Here is a 16,972-nt window from a genome sequence, read left to right as displayed (position 1 = left end):
GCCTGGCTGCCAGGCCAACTTGATAACGACCATAGTCGATCAGCTGATGTTTCAGTGTGGCAACCGCGATTAGTCCCATAAACCGGTTAAAAGACTCACCCGCGCCCCGGTTGCTATGACGACCATGGGACAAAGCAGACGCCAACCTGTTGGTTGGTTGGGGACCGAGCAGGGTTGTCGCATTTTTCGAAAAGAACGAGCCAATTCATTAGAGTAAAGAAGGACGGATATAGGACAGACATTGGTATAAACAACTTTTCAATCTAATGCAAATTAAGAAAGTCCCAGGTGTTTAATGCTATTTCAGGGCTTTCGGAAATGGAGTTGATAGAAGAATTTTTTTAAATTTATTTAGGGATACTTAATTACAGTTACATCAGAGAATAAATGAGGATTGCAACATGCAACTGAATGCATACTATGAGCCTTCTAACATATGTATTATTTCCAAACGACATTGTTCCTACCCAACATGAATCATAATTTTCAATTGCCAAATGCGCATTATGGAAAGCAGGTAGTATAAAAGTTCAATCCATCGTGCCTTGATTCTTCGGTCCTAGTGTTTTATTTAAATATTTTTTTTTAATCTGCAACTATACCGCCTGCCTAGTAATATGGAAGTACAATGGAGATATCTTATCAATTCATTACAAATGCCGGGACAAATTGATCTATACTGAGTGCAGACGATATGGCAACAATGTGAACAAGTTCGGGTCATCGCACGTGCTACGGGCGCCGGGTGGTTCGATAGCCTGTTTTTTTCCTTCATAGCTTTCATCCCATTTCTGAACTAGAATATTCTGTTATTTGCATTGGCAAATCGTCCATTCTCATTAAAACTAGATGCGTTTTAAATTATTTTTATACGTATATGATGTTTCTCACATGTTATAGACCGGCAGATGTGGGGTGCAGACCTTAGGGTAGGGGTAGTCAGTCCCATAAACAATGCCAGGTGGTAGAATTTGAAAATATACTGTTAAGCGCGTCTCTTTTGGCCTTTGCCTGGCACTACTCTTGTTAAAACCTGAGGTTTCGAATTTTCGAACACTGCCCACCATTAGCATCAATAGAAAAATAAATTATAATAGGAACATTTTGTACTTTTTGCATTTCATCACTTTTCTCTCTAATGTTGCTCAATCATTAGCAGATTACATTTGATTTTCTTAATGCTGCTATTCCGCAGACTGCGCCGATTTAGACGCAAATCCGTGTGAAGCAAAATATCAATCACAAAACTGCTTGTTATCGAAACCAAATCAGAAACATAAGATTGATTTGGCAGGGGATTTGAAGCCATCCTGGACAATTGAAAACTATCCTTAAATTGCCTTAAAAGTGTGCTCCTGTTCGAGTCCTTCCGAATTTCTAATTTTCTCTATTCTGACCTTAAAGAGCACTTCAAATTAAGCACTCTCAGTGAAAAATTTCCTGGATGGTCCGTAAATTAAGCCAAAAAACACTCACAAACTTTGAGAAAAATCGCCATTTTTGTTTCCTTGGATCCCTAACATTTTTCTTTGCAACCATTACAAAAAATCGGTTAGGGTCAGATTGACCAAAGACGATAGCTCCATCATATTGGTCGGATTCATTTTGAAATTTCACTGCTATAAAAAATGTTGGTTAATAACTAAATACGGTGATATGACATGATACTGCAAAACTCCCAGGGTTCCCCTTATTCGGCGAAGACGGTTATCAGCTACATTCTGTTTATGAAGCAAGTTTTAAGTTCGATGAATATGGGCAAAACTGTTAATAAATGGGTGAAATGCGTGGCAACGCCGCAAATAATCCAGCATCTGACTAACGAGAAGCTAGATAACTTCAATGAATGGCGAGGTCAGAAAAGATCCTCAAACTTTTTCGAAAAACTCAATTATTATGCATCTTAGCGACAATTTTGCATGTGGAGTTATGAATTGTTCATACCTAAACACGATTTAACATCAAATAGTACCGGAAAATCTAATTTTCGTGCATAAATAAATAAGTGGTTTTGGAAAAGCGAATTTCAAAAGTCTGAGTATTTTTTGGATTTAAATTTATGGACCATCCAGGAAATTTTCACTGAGAGTGCTTAATTTGAAGCGTTCTTTAAAGTAAGAATAGAACTATAAGAACTATATTAAGTAAGAACTATATTCGGTGGGACTCAAACGACACGAGCACCGGCAACCCAATAATTCGAAGCTACTGAATCTTCTAATAGTGAATTCTTGTGAATTGTGGTCATACAACTACGCGCATTTTGCCGTATTCGTGTTGAATAGTTTCTTCTGATTGAACGTGTAGACCCTTATTTTCAGGTAAATAAAACGAACACGCCATTAGTTCATTTCTACAGGGCCGCTAACTTTTTGGATAAAATAGACAAATATTTGGGAAAAATTTGTCATTCTCAGGTAGCTCAAATGTTCAGTCTTCGGAAGGACGTTTGGACTCAACAAAATTATTTCATGTGTGGGCGGTCTTCCGGGGATTTATGTAGTAGAAAAGTTTCATATCCTATTCAGACCGATTCATCCGCACATTTTTTCAAAACCCTGCGTACGTTCCAAAAGTAATATTGGATAATTCGGCTTTTGGAAGTTTACTTTAGGATTATTAGTAGACAAAGTAAAGAAAATTTCACATAACATTAACTTTTCAAAAACATCAATTTTTTATTTTCCAACAATTAAACAGAAATTCACAGATTGGTACCTACGTATATCTTCATTATTTTACTAAAATCTCCGATTTCACTATTTGATTTATGTGCCAGTTCGAGCAGATGTGAAACTTCACACAAGGTCACATCTTCTATTTAGACTATTTAGAGGACCGAAATTTTCAAGTCAAGAAGCTAACAGTAGAAGGAAAAGATTTAGAGATTTATTTTCTAGGATTTATTATTTTAACGAATTCTTATGGGCTATAGCTTTTTTATGCCGCTATTACACTACGCACTTTTCCCCAATTTATTGGCCAGTAAATTGGGCCAATTACTGTAAGTCACCAGATATGAGCAGAAGCGAGGAATCGATCTGTTATTATATGATTAATTGCAGACTTAGAGCATGTTGGAAATGATTGCGGATTGTGAAAATTTTATTTTCAACAAATAACTAACTTTATTGGCCAATAAATTGGGGAAAAATATGTAGTGTATTACAGCCATTAGTGACAGAAATTGGTAATGTTTTTCAACATTTTCTTGACGTCGTGCTTCTCGTTAAGACTTCATTTTTAATAAAAGAGGAACATTTTTTTTGTTAATGACCTTAAAAGTCTCTTGAAGTATGTTGAGTTTTTAATGTTCGCGGACGATTTCAAACTTTTTTGAAATATTGATAATGAACTTGATATCAGTTGATTACAAAAACACCTTGATGGTCTTTTACAATGGTGTCGGATTTGAATATACATAAATGTTTACAAATTTCATTTCGTATAAAAAATTAGAATACGATCATTTTACACTACTAACGGACAATATTTTAGAATAAAGGTTGTGGCTAAAGACTTGGTATACTGTTTGAATTGATAAGTTGTTGCCTTGCAGGCAGTAAATGCGGTTTAAGTTGGGTTGATGAGTTCACAACTTGACTAGGGTTGTCAGGGACTTTATTTACAAATTATTGAATGGTATCTTATTCTGTCCACATCAACTATCGCAAGGTGCATTTTCTGATCCCCAAAGAAACCTTACATAAAATAGTTTCTTTTATATTCAATTCCATAGATTATGCAAAATTATGGTAGAACTAATTTTTTGGGCAGTCTTCTGTTTTTTTTTTAATAATTCGGAGAGGTTGAACATATTTGAAAGTTGATTTCGCTGCTTCTAGAGCTCCTTATTAAAAAATTACTGTAGTGTGGTTACGCTAGAATACAGTTTTGGAAACAAGTTTCTTTTGGTACTAGGATACATTTTTGTTGATTTTTCTGTTAATTTTGAACACATTGAAATTTTTTTGTTTTGTAAATAGTATATGAGGACGCATCATTCGGAGGACGGAAAATTCATTTAACTTTTTACTGTAGCCAGCCTGTACTTATAATGTACTTTTATTTTTGCAATGGGGGTTATTTCCCGTTTAAATAAATACATAAAGTAAGTAGACTTAGACTTTCAATTCATCAGCATTCATTCCTAGGCAAAAAATTTGGAAGAAATTTTTTTTTAATCTAACATTTGACTCCATTTTGTTAAATAGCTGTTAGAAGATGATTGAAAATACCCGAAATCGGCATTCAAACTTCCGTACCTCGCAAAGCCTAAGTACCTACATTTTAATGTGTAATTCAAAGGATGTTCATTACGAGTTGAAAGTCGTTTCATAATCGTTTAGGGCAGTTGCATGGTAAGTAATTTCAAAACCGTCTACGTTTTTCGTCGGAGGGTTTAACCCTCGAGGTGAATTCGATGCGTCCTTGGAAACGGAACATAGGTATGACGCAAGCCTGGTGCATTTTTGTTCCATAAATGCTATCCACACAATACGACAAATGTTCTTCAACCAAACCGATTTTTTTCCGAAAGAATGGATTTATCTGCCGATAAAACTACTAGTCCTTAATTGAGTTCTCCTGCTGAGGATCCGACTGGAATATCGTTATAGAAAACATTTTGAGACGAAGCATTTAAACTTGGGTTTTGTTCAAAACTGTACGAGGGTAGATGATGGAAATTCGCGCGCTTGAAATTGAATATGCGTGTATGAACCAATATTGATTTTTTTCTTGGATCGGCGACGGTAACACTCCACACTCCACCCCATCATGAACATCGGCAAAAGCAGGCCATGTGGTTGACAGCAAGCGAGCCGCGACGGAGTTTTGCCTGCTGCAATCAATAGAAGCTCGGAACATGGATGAGTCCAGGCCTTCTATAAACATCGGCCGGAAGATAACATCTATCAATGTTTGTCTATAAGCAGATTATTGCAATCGCACATCCTTCTCTGCAATTTATTTCTTTCGTATTAACAAAGAGTCTTTTTACTCCTTCAAAACTTGAAACCATTGATTCTACACAATTTTAAGTACTCTTCATTGCTCTCATTCATTAAAGTGATTATTCAGATGTTTCCATCCGTTCTTAATTTATAGAATAAAAACTGAAATGATCAAAACAAATGTAAAAATTAGATATGTTTATCACGTGCTAGTTTTAGGTATGTTCTAGTTTTCATCTTCCAAGTCCAAGTCTAAGACCATGTTCCCTGCTGTTCCCATGATTAAATTAAATGTAAACTAATTAATAGTAATGTAGTAATTTCTCTTTATGTGTAATTGCTTAAAATGTAAAACAAGCACTCGTTCCTTCGCAACAAATAATCATTTAGAAAGTTCTGATTAATTTAAAAACATTGTGCTCAAGTTGATTGCAATATTTATTATTCACATTTAAGCAGCTTATTTTACCAGTAAATAATAAATTATTAAAATCTACCGATTCTTAGTTTGGCTTTACCAAGGTGAATTAATGGCGCAAATAAAACCAGAACCGTTTAACTCTGGATGAAATTAATAAAACTTACACCGTGAATAATCAGATTGGAAAACTCTCATATAGCAATTCACCTAATAGGTACTTATCGAACTATTTACTTACCAGATTTGCCACAAACATACATCATGTACTTGTGTTTATTTTAATCAGGTCGCTATATGAAATAAATAATTATTCAAAATCCTTATAAGTGTCTCTTATATACCAACTGATACCATGCCATGCCAACTATAGGAAACTGCATTAAACACTCATAGATAGAGGTGGGAATGATCAAGCTCACTGGGTTTATATAATCGAGATTTTACTAATACTTCGTATTAATAATCGAAATTATTCGGATTAAATATAGCTTGGCACTGTATGTATAAGAAGTCGAACACGTGGAAATAAAGTATATTGAATTAATCAATTGCATTTCCTTCATTCAAATGGTCGTTAAAACTGTGTAAACAGGAAAAGAACTGGTCACTCGTTCATTCAAATAATACTCAAATCTTTCATTAAAATCTCGAAGTAACTAATTCGTTCGTTCACCAATCAGCACAGGTCGAAATGTATCACATTTTTAAAGAATTTAAATATCAATCATTCAATTTAATGAGCCACATCGACTTCGACAGTGCAAAACTCACACGCGTTATTACTTTACAATGAGCTATTTATTTTCAATGGATAGATATAATGCTAAACCAACACCTCATAGTTTTCATTTCAGGCAGCTACTTGAGACATTTTGCACCTGGCATAGTTATAATATAAAACTGACCGTCATAGTTTTCCATTCCAGACAGGCTACTGGCTATAGTTCATCTAGATTCTACTTGGTCAAAGAATTAAAGCTTTAAGGGACAGCGCTTAAGTATGACCAATTCCTGAAAAACTGCCATTGGGACTTTATTACGCGATCATTGGGTATTTCTACCTGACGTTTCAGTTGCATCTGTGGCAACTATTCTCAAAGGTGATGCGGTAGCGGGCAGTGTGCTTGATCACTGCTCGATGATGCTGGCTTACATGTGGAACCACCAGGTAGAAATACAAATATCTAAAGCGCTTTAAACCGGAAACCGTTTTATCTATTTTGCTTAGAAATTGGAACCGAAAAAGACAACTATACATTTTTTTCTTCAAAAATCAATTCACTGATTTTAGGCTATATTTTATTGCAGCGTGTAATAATATTTCAGACAAAAATTCCAACTTCTCAACTCCTGACCAGCTCATAATTAGCAGAAATTAAAACGGATGTGTTAAAACTGATAAGTAAATTACGAATTCATGTTTGATTCACAGGTACTTTCACATAGTCATAGATAAAGCTATCGTTCATTCTACCATCATTTTAGTGTAATTGCCCATTACGAGGTTTACTACGGCAGCGATAATCGTAGAACTTCCAAGTAGCGAACTTCCGAAACTAAGTTGGAAGATCGTGACCTAGTAAGTAGTGGAATAAAAATCTTTCGTGTGCTCGTTTCAGCCACGCCAAGCAATCGTTTGTAAAGTTATTGTATGAGTCCAAGACCCAATCAATAGACACACCATTTGCCATCAACAGCAAGAACTTATCGCGTAATGAATGGGCCTGCCCACGCCATTCATAACTAAAACGTGTTATGTTTGATTTTATTTCTATTTGCTATTTCAATTTCACTTATCCATGGCCTCAACATGAAACGTTTCAATATTCAATGATCAAAATGAACAGTCGCCTTTCTACTCAGAAACAATCAGTAGAACAGTCTATTGGTGGCAGATTTGCACTTGGAATCCCAGCAACAATGCAATATATTAGCAGAAAACATATGCGAACCACTATATGAATTACCAGAATTCGAAAAGAGATATTGAACGTCCCTCCGATGCACACACACAGTAAAATACTTTTCTGAACATTGAAGACCCATAAAAAATATTATGCGGGTAAGTACTGGTCATTGAAATGAAAAACAATTGAAACTATCAAAGCGAGTATATTAACAATAAATCTGTATATTGTTTATTCCAATTTCCTTCCAAATGTAATAGGGCAAGATTCCAAATATACGTAGCGTTAGTACACTTTATAATAATAAAATGATAACATCTTTATTGGTTTTAAAATTACATAGTATAAGAGAAAAACGTAAAAAAAAGAAAACAAGTAAAAAATAATAATTAGCTTAGTCGCTGTAGATCCACTTGTCCCAGAGAATGGTGTCTAGATAAAATTGTAAAAACGTTGTTCAAACAAGATTTATATTGTGACACCATCACTAAGGGCATAAAATATAATGACAGTAAGTAAACCTTCCAAGTCGGCAAAAGTATGGTCTGCAACATGCACCTAATTATTCGCTTCTGGGATCGAATAAACCCAGACGGAAGAATCCCTAGAAAATCCGTACAAAGTTTCTTCAGTGTATCAAGCGCAGAATACCTCGCAATCTGCATAAAAAAAAACAAAAAAAGGACAATCTGGATTGCAAATGATTAACATGGAAGTCCCAACTGAGTGAGACTAGAATCCTCTTCCAGCCGCTTTCCATAGCTCTAATTTAGTGAAACAATAAATGGCAATGAGTTACACTTTAGGGCTGTTCTAAAAATTCAGGGCAAGAAATTCAGTGTTTAAAGAGGAAAAAAATTGTCTTCAACATGTGATTGATTATACAGCTTGCGGCTAAAACATTTGCGCTGATGGAATAGCTGCTGCACGCACCACGTGAAAAACATGCGCCTAAAACTCGGTCGATGGAAATCGGCTTGAAGGCTTTAAAAAATGCTTCCCGATATGTAAGAGAAGAGTCCAAAACATAAAACAGTATAAGCACAGAAGTAACACAACAACTCAGTTTTCTATGGAGGTTCACCAGTAAAAATCAAAATATAACCAAATCCAATTAAAGTTGTGAATTTCATCATGATCTGAGATTGCCATAATTATACAAAAAATTGTTCTTAAAAGGCTGATATGTCTATATGAAACAAGCAAACTTCAAAATATTGAACTACATGTTCTAAAAACAGCCTCGAATTGACGATCGCAGTCGTCTCGTTCCCATTTAACTTCTTCTCTAGACCAACATCTGCCTGAAGGTGAAACCACATAATAGGGTGTGCCTAAGCACATGGTATCAAATAAAAGCGATACAACCATTAAAAGCAACGCAGAAAAGAGAGAAAGACAGTGAAAAATCCCATTTAGACCTTGTTTGAGCAGGTCAATGATCTCCCTGTCAGTGAGCTAAGAGGTAGCAAAAGGACTCGATTATCTGAATCTGAACTAAACTACACTTCTTAACAAACTGTACACGATGTCCCAAAGCAGGTAGAATATGTCACTTGAAGGCATTTGGGTGAAATTTATTTTTTCCACTTAAATAATCATACAATATACAGTTGAAGAGCTTCAATACTTAAATTATACAAAAAGGAGATAACTTTCTTCTCTTTCAAACAGGTTTGCTAAGTTAACCAATAGATCTCAACTTTAAACCACTAGAACACTAGCTGTAAAAGACCAAGTACGTGTAAAAGTGTGGTAATTTAGATGGCAAGTTACAATTTGGTTAATATTTCTAATTAAAAGTAATGTATTGACAGTTCTATTCTAAAAACGACTACTGCAAAACAACCGACAACAATTACTAATCGAGGTTATATCATAACTATTTGGTTGTTTCTTTTCAGTGCTTCTATTTATTAGAAATAAATCAAAAACTAATTGCAACAATTTTTTCCGGTAAAAATATCCTTTTTATTAAAACTGAATATAAAACTACAGTGGCAACAATATTTTGGTTACAAACAAAACTAATGCTGATTCATTCGAGAGCTCAAACCAATTAAATACCAACAGTGAAGAGATTTATTGCTTCGGATCAGTTGCGTGAATCGATTCAACAAAAGATAACAGTTAATCAACCAAGCAGATTTCAATGTTTTTGAAACGATAAGACGAAAATATAGAATGCAACATTCACGATAAAACAGTAAAAACAAATTTAACACACATTTGATTAGCAACCGATTTGAAACGAAATATTATTGATTGTAGAGCATGAACTTTGGCTACAAGTGAATTCGAAGTTACGTAGGTACTGTTGATAAAGGCATTGAAATTAAAGGAATTGCTACCTCGATAGTTATTATCTTCAGAACATTTTGAAAAATGGTCGGTAATGTTGATAATTGAGCACATTTCAAACTTTAGTTCATAAAAATGCAATAGTAGGTAGGTACATTATTTTGTAAAATCACGTTGGTAAAATCTCTAAAAGTGGCCATGATGATAGAAATCTATTGACTGAAAATCGGCACAATAATTTTACAATTTTATATAAACGTTATTTTGGTATGAGGCGCTCTTTGCGGATACGGAAAACTAATATTGGAAATACCACACAAATGTGAATCCTCTTTGTCAGCAAAAAGAACAAAAGCCATTAATCTCTATGTTTATATTCAGATTATATCGAGTCGAAAATTTAGAGTCGCTGATCTAAGTATAAATGGTTAATTAAGCTAAACCGAATTATACCGATGAATTTTAGCCTTAAAATTCTGCTTGTATTGAAATATAGGTATACATCGTTATTTTATTTCAATATCTTTTCCCCATTATTACCTAGTAACTAATGAGCATGAACTTTGGTCATTCGAAGTTAAGTACCTACAAGTGATATGGTCACTGTAATTGAACGATTTTAGACATTCAAGCAATAATATAAATAAGTGACCAAATTACAAAATTTGGTATAACAAAACTACAAAATACAGGATGATAGTTTGAAAGCGAAACAAAATTGACTATCTTTCTCACTTTTCCATTTAAGTTTAAACATTAAATTTGAAAAATAAACTGAATTATTCGCATTTCGGGGAAAACGCATTCTTGGGCGGGCCGGCTTCAAGGTTGTAAAACTCTACAATCATAAAGTACATTAACTTGCTTTTCAAATGAGGGATAAATAATGAATGCATATTTGAAGGTTTACTTAAGTTACCAAAAATGTGTCCGTTTCGAAAATAAAAAATCATTCATAAATTCTCTTAGGTGCTTTCGTTTTGAAAGGGCCACCATTTAAAAACTTGCATCTTCAGAAAAAGTATTTTGTGTAAATTTAAATTGACTTCAATATCGTTGTAAAATATGTGTTTTTTCATTAACTGCAGTGCGATGACCTACTATTTTTTTTAATAAAGGACAAAATAGCATAAAAATACAACTTTTTGCCATTTAAAACACCGTGCAATGTTAATAACATAGTTGGATTAAAAACGGAAATGCATGTTTTAGGTACCATGAAATCGTATTTTCATACGTATAGAAGTCCCAGAAAAGGAGATGATAAACGCCTAATGTACCATTTTTCTATTAAAGAAAGTTTTTACTTCAAATTACTCAAGTATTTGGAATCCACCTCAGTTTAAATAGTAGGTACTACTGCGATCAGCGGGCAGACTTAAAAGCCGTGCAAACAAGGGTCAATCAATCAATCAATCAAAATATGCTATATTGCCACGGAAAAATTCACAAATTTTATGGACAAAACGAGTAAAAAAAACAAAACAAAATACTACAACATAAACTACGTACAATACAGTCAACAATGGTAAAAAATTAAAAAATATAATAAAACAGTACAAAATATGGTGCGATGGTACTTATATAATAAACCAGTCTGTACCAATCCTATTGGCAGTGACGTCATTATTTGAGGAGGTATATGGAAATTTATTCATGTACCAGATTGGTTCGAAAAAATTTCTCATTCAGTAGTTGCAAGTTTGAGCGTTTCTCCCTGGCGGGGAGAAATATTTTAATATATGAAGTATGTTGCTATGTACCTAGTATTTAATTATTGCTGGATCAGATATTATTGTTAATGCGCGGTTTTAGAGAAGGTTTATAGACTATTTTTATTTTTCATTTGTGATAAATTAAACAATCGCTCTTAGTATCTCTATAAAATTCGGCTCATTTTTTACGAAATCAGTCGACAACATGGCATTTAAATTATTTGGAGTTGCAAAAGTGATGTTAAATTTACCGAATGAAACAATAAATTAGAAAAAAACACTTTCGCCTGCTTCGTTATTCATTTATACTCGTGTTCTTAATATGAGGACATCAAAATTATAAACTCATCTAAGATCTAAATGATGGTGGTGAAGATCTGAGCAAAAGGAACCGCTTTTTCGCCCTCAGGGCCTGCCTAGGCATTTTTGGTTCTCGAAAATAGCAAATAACAGACACAAATAGAAAATGTATCGATAGATTGAAAAAATAATAATAAAAATAACATGAATGAAACGGCATCACAGGAATACTAGTTATTGCTCAGGGTTTACCTTATACAATCTCGAAGACGCTGATTCTAGACCTATTAACAATTATTTGACACGTATTTTGAAAATGATAACATGGAAAAATTCCCAGAAACTGTAAACGTTTCCCAAGAAAACAAATCAATAATATTGATACAGCAATTTACAACGCGGCTTTTATTTGATTAATTTGATGAGACTCCAAAGCTTCGTCTAGCTCGGTGGGCAACACAAGAAAAAGTACGACAATTATTGCGTCATTGCGAACAATCACCAGTGTCTTTTGGAGCCTGAAAACGGAGCAAAAATACCGACTGAAAGTTAAGCGGCACCCAATTAGAAACAGGCAAAGAAAATCCCTGCTACAAGAGTAAATGGGCCACCCTGTACTACTAAAAGTGGTTATTTTAAACGACTGAAAGTCATGGTTAAATTAGTGAAAATGAGCGAATTAAACTAGGGCAAGCGTCACCAGTAGAAACAAAACCGCCGCAGCTGCGGCGGAACTTAAACCGTGGATTATTAACATGAAAAAACGCATTTATTTCCTGACAAAAAAAATCTGAGACACTTACTAAGACACAAATCTATCTAATGTCTGTCTAGTTCTAGTATCTGACTCACATCTGGTCGTGTACTAACATGTAAATGTGAATAAGTGTAAATAATGTAAATAGAAGGCCTCTAAGGAAAGTTCTGAGATTGTCTATGAAATGACGATAGTAGGCCTTGGACACCGTTACAAACACAATTTGGCAATAGCGCGTTGCGTTCGTTCACACTGGGACACCCGCAATGTTCCTGAGCTTTTCCAATGAAAACTACTAAGGAAAATCGCAGAAATGCGTCCTCGATTGATTTTGAGATCAAGGAATGATCAAAACAAAGGTTTTCGAAAATTTTCGAGCCGCTACAGTCGATTTGCGAAAGAGAAAGTGAGAAATATCGCAATCGTAGTGGGCTGGTATATGAATTTTTATCAAGTAAACAATGTTATGTAGCTGTTTGTTTTAAATAAAATCGTGTCAGTTTTGATAACAATGTCAAAGACAACAAAGCATTAATGGTGATTGATTTAATAATAGGCTATTAACGAATTGAATGCTGCTGGTATATAAAAGTAGAATAAAACAAATGATTCTAAGCAAATTGTTGCTGAAGTTGAACATTATGCCAATCCAACGTGTCAAAGAAAATGAAACGAAATTCGGTAACCCACCTGATAAAATAACTGCGTTCAAGGTATGAGGGAATTGTTACTGTATATGCATATTAACTTACCAAAGCAAAGAAATTTGTGTGGCAATCTTCTAAACTAGCTCCGTTAGTTTGAAAACTGGGGTGCGTCATATTTGATCCATTTTTAGAAGATTAATCCACAGTTTACACCAAACTAGCACAGCACGTCACAAACAAACTTAAAACCGCACTAGAAACCCCAGAATTTACCGAATAATTTTACCCGTCAGTGGTAATTGCAAAATGGCGGCAGTAACGAAATAACAAGCCATACTAAATCCGTCGAATACCGAACCACAACGAACAGACATTTCAGACTTCCGCTTCTATCTACGACCGACGTTTCACGATCGTGTTTCACCGGCTCCACTGACGGCATTCAACCAGTCAATTTACGTAAGGGGTCACATATTTTAGTTTGTCAATAAGCAGAAAATGATGGCGACTCTTTTCAGGCATGGCGTTTCTAAAACGGCTCGAATTCTCACACCGCAAAACGTAACTATTTTTCAACAGTACTTTAGGCTAGTTCCCACCACACAGTGTTTATATTCCTGTGCTATTCACTAGCCATTTAACAGCAACACACTGATTTCACTCTCTTTACCTCACTCGTCACTAGTTCATTGGTTATTTTGGTTTTAGGACATCCTTAAGTGTTACGCCACGAAAGCTGAGAAGAGAAAGGGCCTAGACAGAAAACCTACTCCAAAATTAAACCCTACAGCTCAATTCATCGCTTCAAAAGGGTGTGTACTAACTTTACTTTCCTTTTGACAACTGCGACTAGCACCGGGAGGCCATTACAGTTGCTTTGCTTTCCATTTAGTTGTCAAATCCATCGTCAGAGGTCGCCACCTACTGGTCAATATTTTTGATACTGCGCGCAAAAATTCGAAAATTTCTTTTTATCCATTTTTTTTGGCACATTTTCTCTTAGCAGAATGTTTTTTAGAGCTGCACATTTACAAACTTGGTGCCGTGTTCCTTAGTAAAAGCAAATCAAATTTCTAACATCTAAAACCATCACAAAAACGCGAATCAAAAGCGAAGTATAGTTTTTTTTTATAAGTTGCCGGCTCTCTTTTTGTTTGGCAAAACGTTCTCCTCTTTTTTGATCATTTACGATTCGACTTTATATTCGATTCGCACCGAATATAAAGTCAATAACTGATAGATAAAACTTTCAATTTCTAATTCTTCGAACTTCTAAAGCTTTCTGAAAAAAACAATAATTTTCCTTGTGCAAGGACAGTTAAAAAAATGTGCATGTACTTATTATAAAACTAATGTATACAGGATCGTGCAACCAAGACGTGGGTAATTTTGAAATCCTCAATGAAATGAGATTTTCTTTGTAATTTATTAATTTTGGAATTATTTGTAATGCGATATTGGTATTAATAGTGGTCAATAATTACATATACAAACTTTCTGTCGTGTTCATCAGTAGAGTAAATCAAAATTCTAACAACGAAATCCATCAGAAAATGGAATTAATTTAAATTGTTTAATCTTTTTTTGTGGCACTTTTTCAATTTATAATTCTTCGATCTTCTAAAACTGTCTGGAAAACAAACATTTTATTAGTGTAGGAACGGTTAAGAAAATGTGAGTAGTCAGATTCATGGTTACCGACAAAAAATAAATATCATACTGAATGAACTTAATGACGCTAATTCCTGCAAAAATGTGACTTTGCAACCGATATAAACCTTAGGGGGCGTTTCATTAAAAAAAAATCAAGTTAATAATCTTTATAAAAAATTCGAACTTTGGGTAAATTGGTGCACGAGGAATCACTATGATATTCCTATCTTTCCTGAGTTTCAGTCAAAGTGTGAAGTAAAATTTTTTGAAACATCGTTTATTTCATTACGTTTCGGCGAGACAACAGCGCCATCATCAGATTTAAAATTTTACAAAAACTACAAACACCAATTCACAATGTTGTATAAAATTTATAATTTACAAAGTGTTAAAACATTCATCAGTTTTTGAGGAAAAAAAAATTCTTCCTTGTGGGAGAGCAAAGCATCGGAAAAAATTACCTCATGATTGGTAAAAATTAACAGAATTAACACAACATGCACACCAAATGTTACATAATTTTGATTTTGACAAGTTCAGAAAAACTCAAGCTTTTCGAGAAGGGATTGTTTAGAATGTGATAATACATATATAGGACAAACTAAACAATATTTAAAAAAGAGAATGTACGAACATAAATACAGTCTGAGAAACACTAGTGAAAATAAAACAGCATTAACACAACATGCACACCAAATGTTACATAATTTTGATTTTGACAAGTTCAGACAAACTCAAGCTTTTCAAGAAGGCAAAGACGTAAAGGGGCGTTAATTTTTACCAATCATGATGTAATTTTTTCCGATGTTTTGCTCTCCCAGTAGGAAGACATTTTTTTCCCTCAAAAACTTATTAATGTTTTAACACTTTGTAAATTATATATTTTATACAACATGTTTTAATTGTGAATTGGTGTTTGTAGTTTGTGTAAAATTTTAAATCTGATGATGGCGCTGTTGTCTCGCCAAAACGTAATGAAATGAACGATGTTTCAAAAAATTTTACTTCACACTGACTGAAACCCAGGAAAGATAGGAATATCATAACAAGTACACGCAGTCAGGAAAATAAATCAGAATAAGGAATCACTATGTTTTTATACCTTCAGATAAATGAGACTAGAGGACAGGTCTGTTTTTTATTTTATTGTTTATTTTAAACTTTAAGTGCCTTTTGTTTCTAATAAACCCAATTCGGACTGATATAATGTTCCATTAAAAAAAAAACGTAAATTTTATTTACGTTTTTTAACGTTTTTAAATTTTAATGTATGTCCACTATCCACCCTTCTTCTTGCTTAAAATGTATAGCCCTGTATAGTATGAAGATGAAAATGAAAAGCTGGTATTTGTGGGGCGTAGATTCTTATCTACCTGCGACCAGTGATTAGCGACAGGATTTTTTTTAATTGCATAATTATTATTCACAGGATGAATTAATCATAGTTTTTGTTTTGTTCAAAGATGTCGACATAATAATGTTTTTTATTTCAGTTTTCTTCGAGCTCAACGCGAATATGTTCCACCGCCTGATTTGGAAAGCAGTTTAACACAGATATTCAAAGACGTATTGGGCAAAAGCGATCTCAACACCGAAATTGTCGATTTAAATCAGAAATTTCAATTGCTCACAGCTTGCTCCCAGAAATTCGGTCATAGTATTCCAAATTCACTTTTACATCAAATCGGTACCCTGAAAGAAGTTTTAACATTTTATGCAACACCAGTTGACTGTCGAACACCTTTAGATAAATTGAGGACTATGGAGCTTCCAGAGAATTTACATGTTCAATTTGAGTATAACAGATGGCATCCAGGTAAATTTTCTTTTTTATATTAAATTCATTATGCTGTTATTTTGGCTTGACAAGTAATTTTTTCTTTATGAAGAACTGCATCTGGAAAAAAAACCAAAACGATTTTAAGAATTAAAACTCTAATCCTAACAGTTCAGAGTCCTCTTTGCTGTTGTTTGAATATGAAGTAATAATAATAATAATAATTGTATTTTCTAATAGCAGCTCCAATATGCTTTAATATTATTTATTACTGCTTTTTTAAATATGCCGAGTTCATCTTTTTAAAAGTTGTTATAGTTTTTGAAAATATTTATACACTTATTTTATTTATACTTTCTGTCTCGTTTACATGCAGGTTTAGGTACAAGTGCTTGTTCTAAAAACTATACTTTTTTAGAAACTGATACAAAGTTTGATGGCCAAACAGCGTTTCCAGAGAGTTCCACTATCGTGACTGGTCTGAAATATAAAGATAAATACAAAGGACACGTACAGAAAATACGATTCCCTCAGTACTA

At 34.0% G+C, this 16,972-nt stretch overlaps 2 protein-coding genes across 3 annotated transcripts in view; one reads left to right on the top strand and one right to left on the bottom strand.

Moving 5' to 3' along the window:
- LOC109538955 (mediator of RNA polymerase II transcription subunit 13) overlaps window positions 1–13,191 on the bottom strand; it is a 54,857-nt gene extending 41,666 nt beyond the window's left edge. For both annotated transcript variants that reach the window (XM_019906406.2, XM_019906407.2), the window contains exon 1: window positions 13,109–13,191. In XM_019906406.2, the coding sequence (XP_019761965.1) occupies window positions 13,109–13,177 (69 nt within the window). In that variant the 5' untranslated portion in view covers window positions 13,178–13,191. The remainder of the gene's footprint in view (window positions 1–13,108) is intronic.
- A 254-nt stretch (window positions 13,192–13,445) lies between these two features.
- On the top strand, window positions 13,446–16,972 carry LOC109538957 (the record flags this gene model as incomplete). The annotated part of the gene is given in 4 exon segments (XM_019906410.2): window positions 13,446–13,564; window positions 13,712–13,815; window positions 16,150–16,472; window positions 16,852–16,972. Coding segments are annotated over 4 exon segments (611 nt in total), but the record flags the coding sequence as incomplete, so codon positions are not given.

The sequence above is a fragment of the Dendroctonus ponderosae genome, unplaced genomic scaffold (assembly GCF_020466585.1).
Source record: "Dendroctonus ponderosae isolate FM_Combo_2020 unplaced genomic scaffold, Dpon_F_20191213v2 Dpon_F_20191213_2, whole genome shotgun sequence".
Classification (NCBI taxonomy): Eukaryota; Metazoa; Arthropoda; class Insecta; order Coleoptera; family Curculionidae; genus Dendroctonus; species Dendroctonus ponderosae.
The sequence above is the reverse complement of the archived record's forward strand: the minus strand, read 5'-3'. Positions and strand labels throughout refer to the sequence as shown.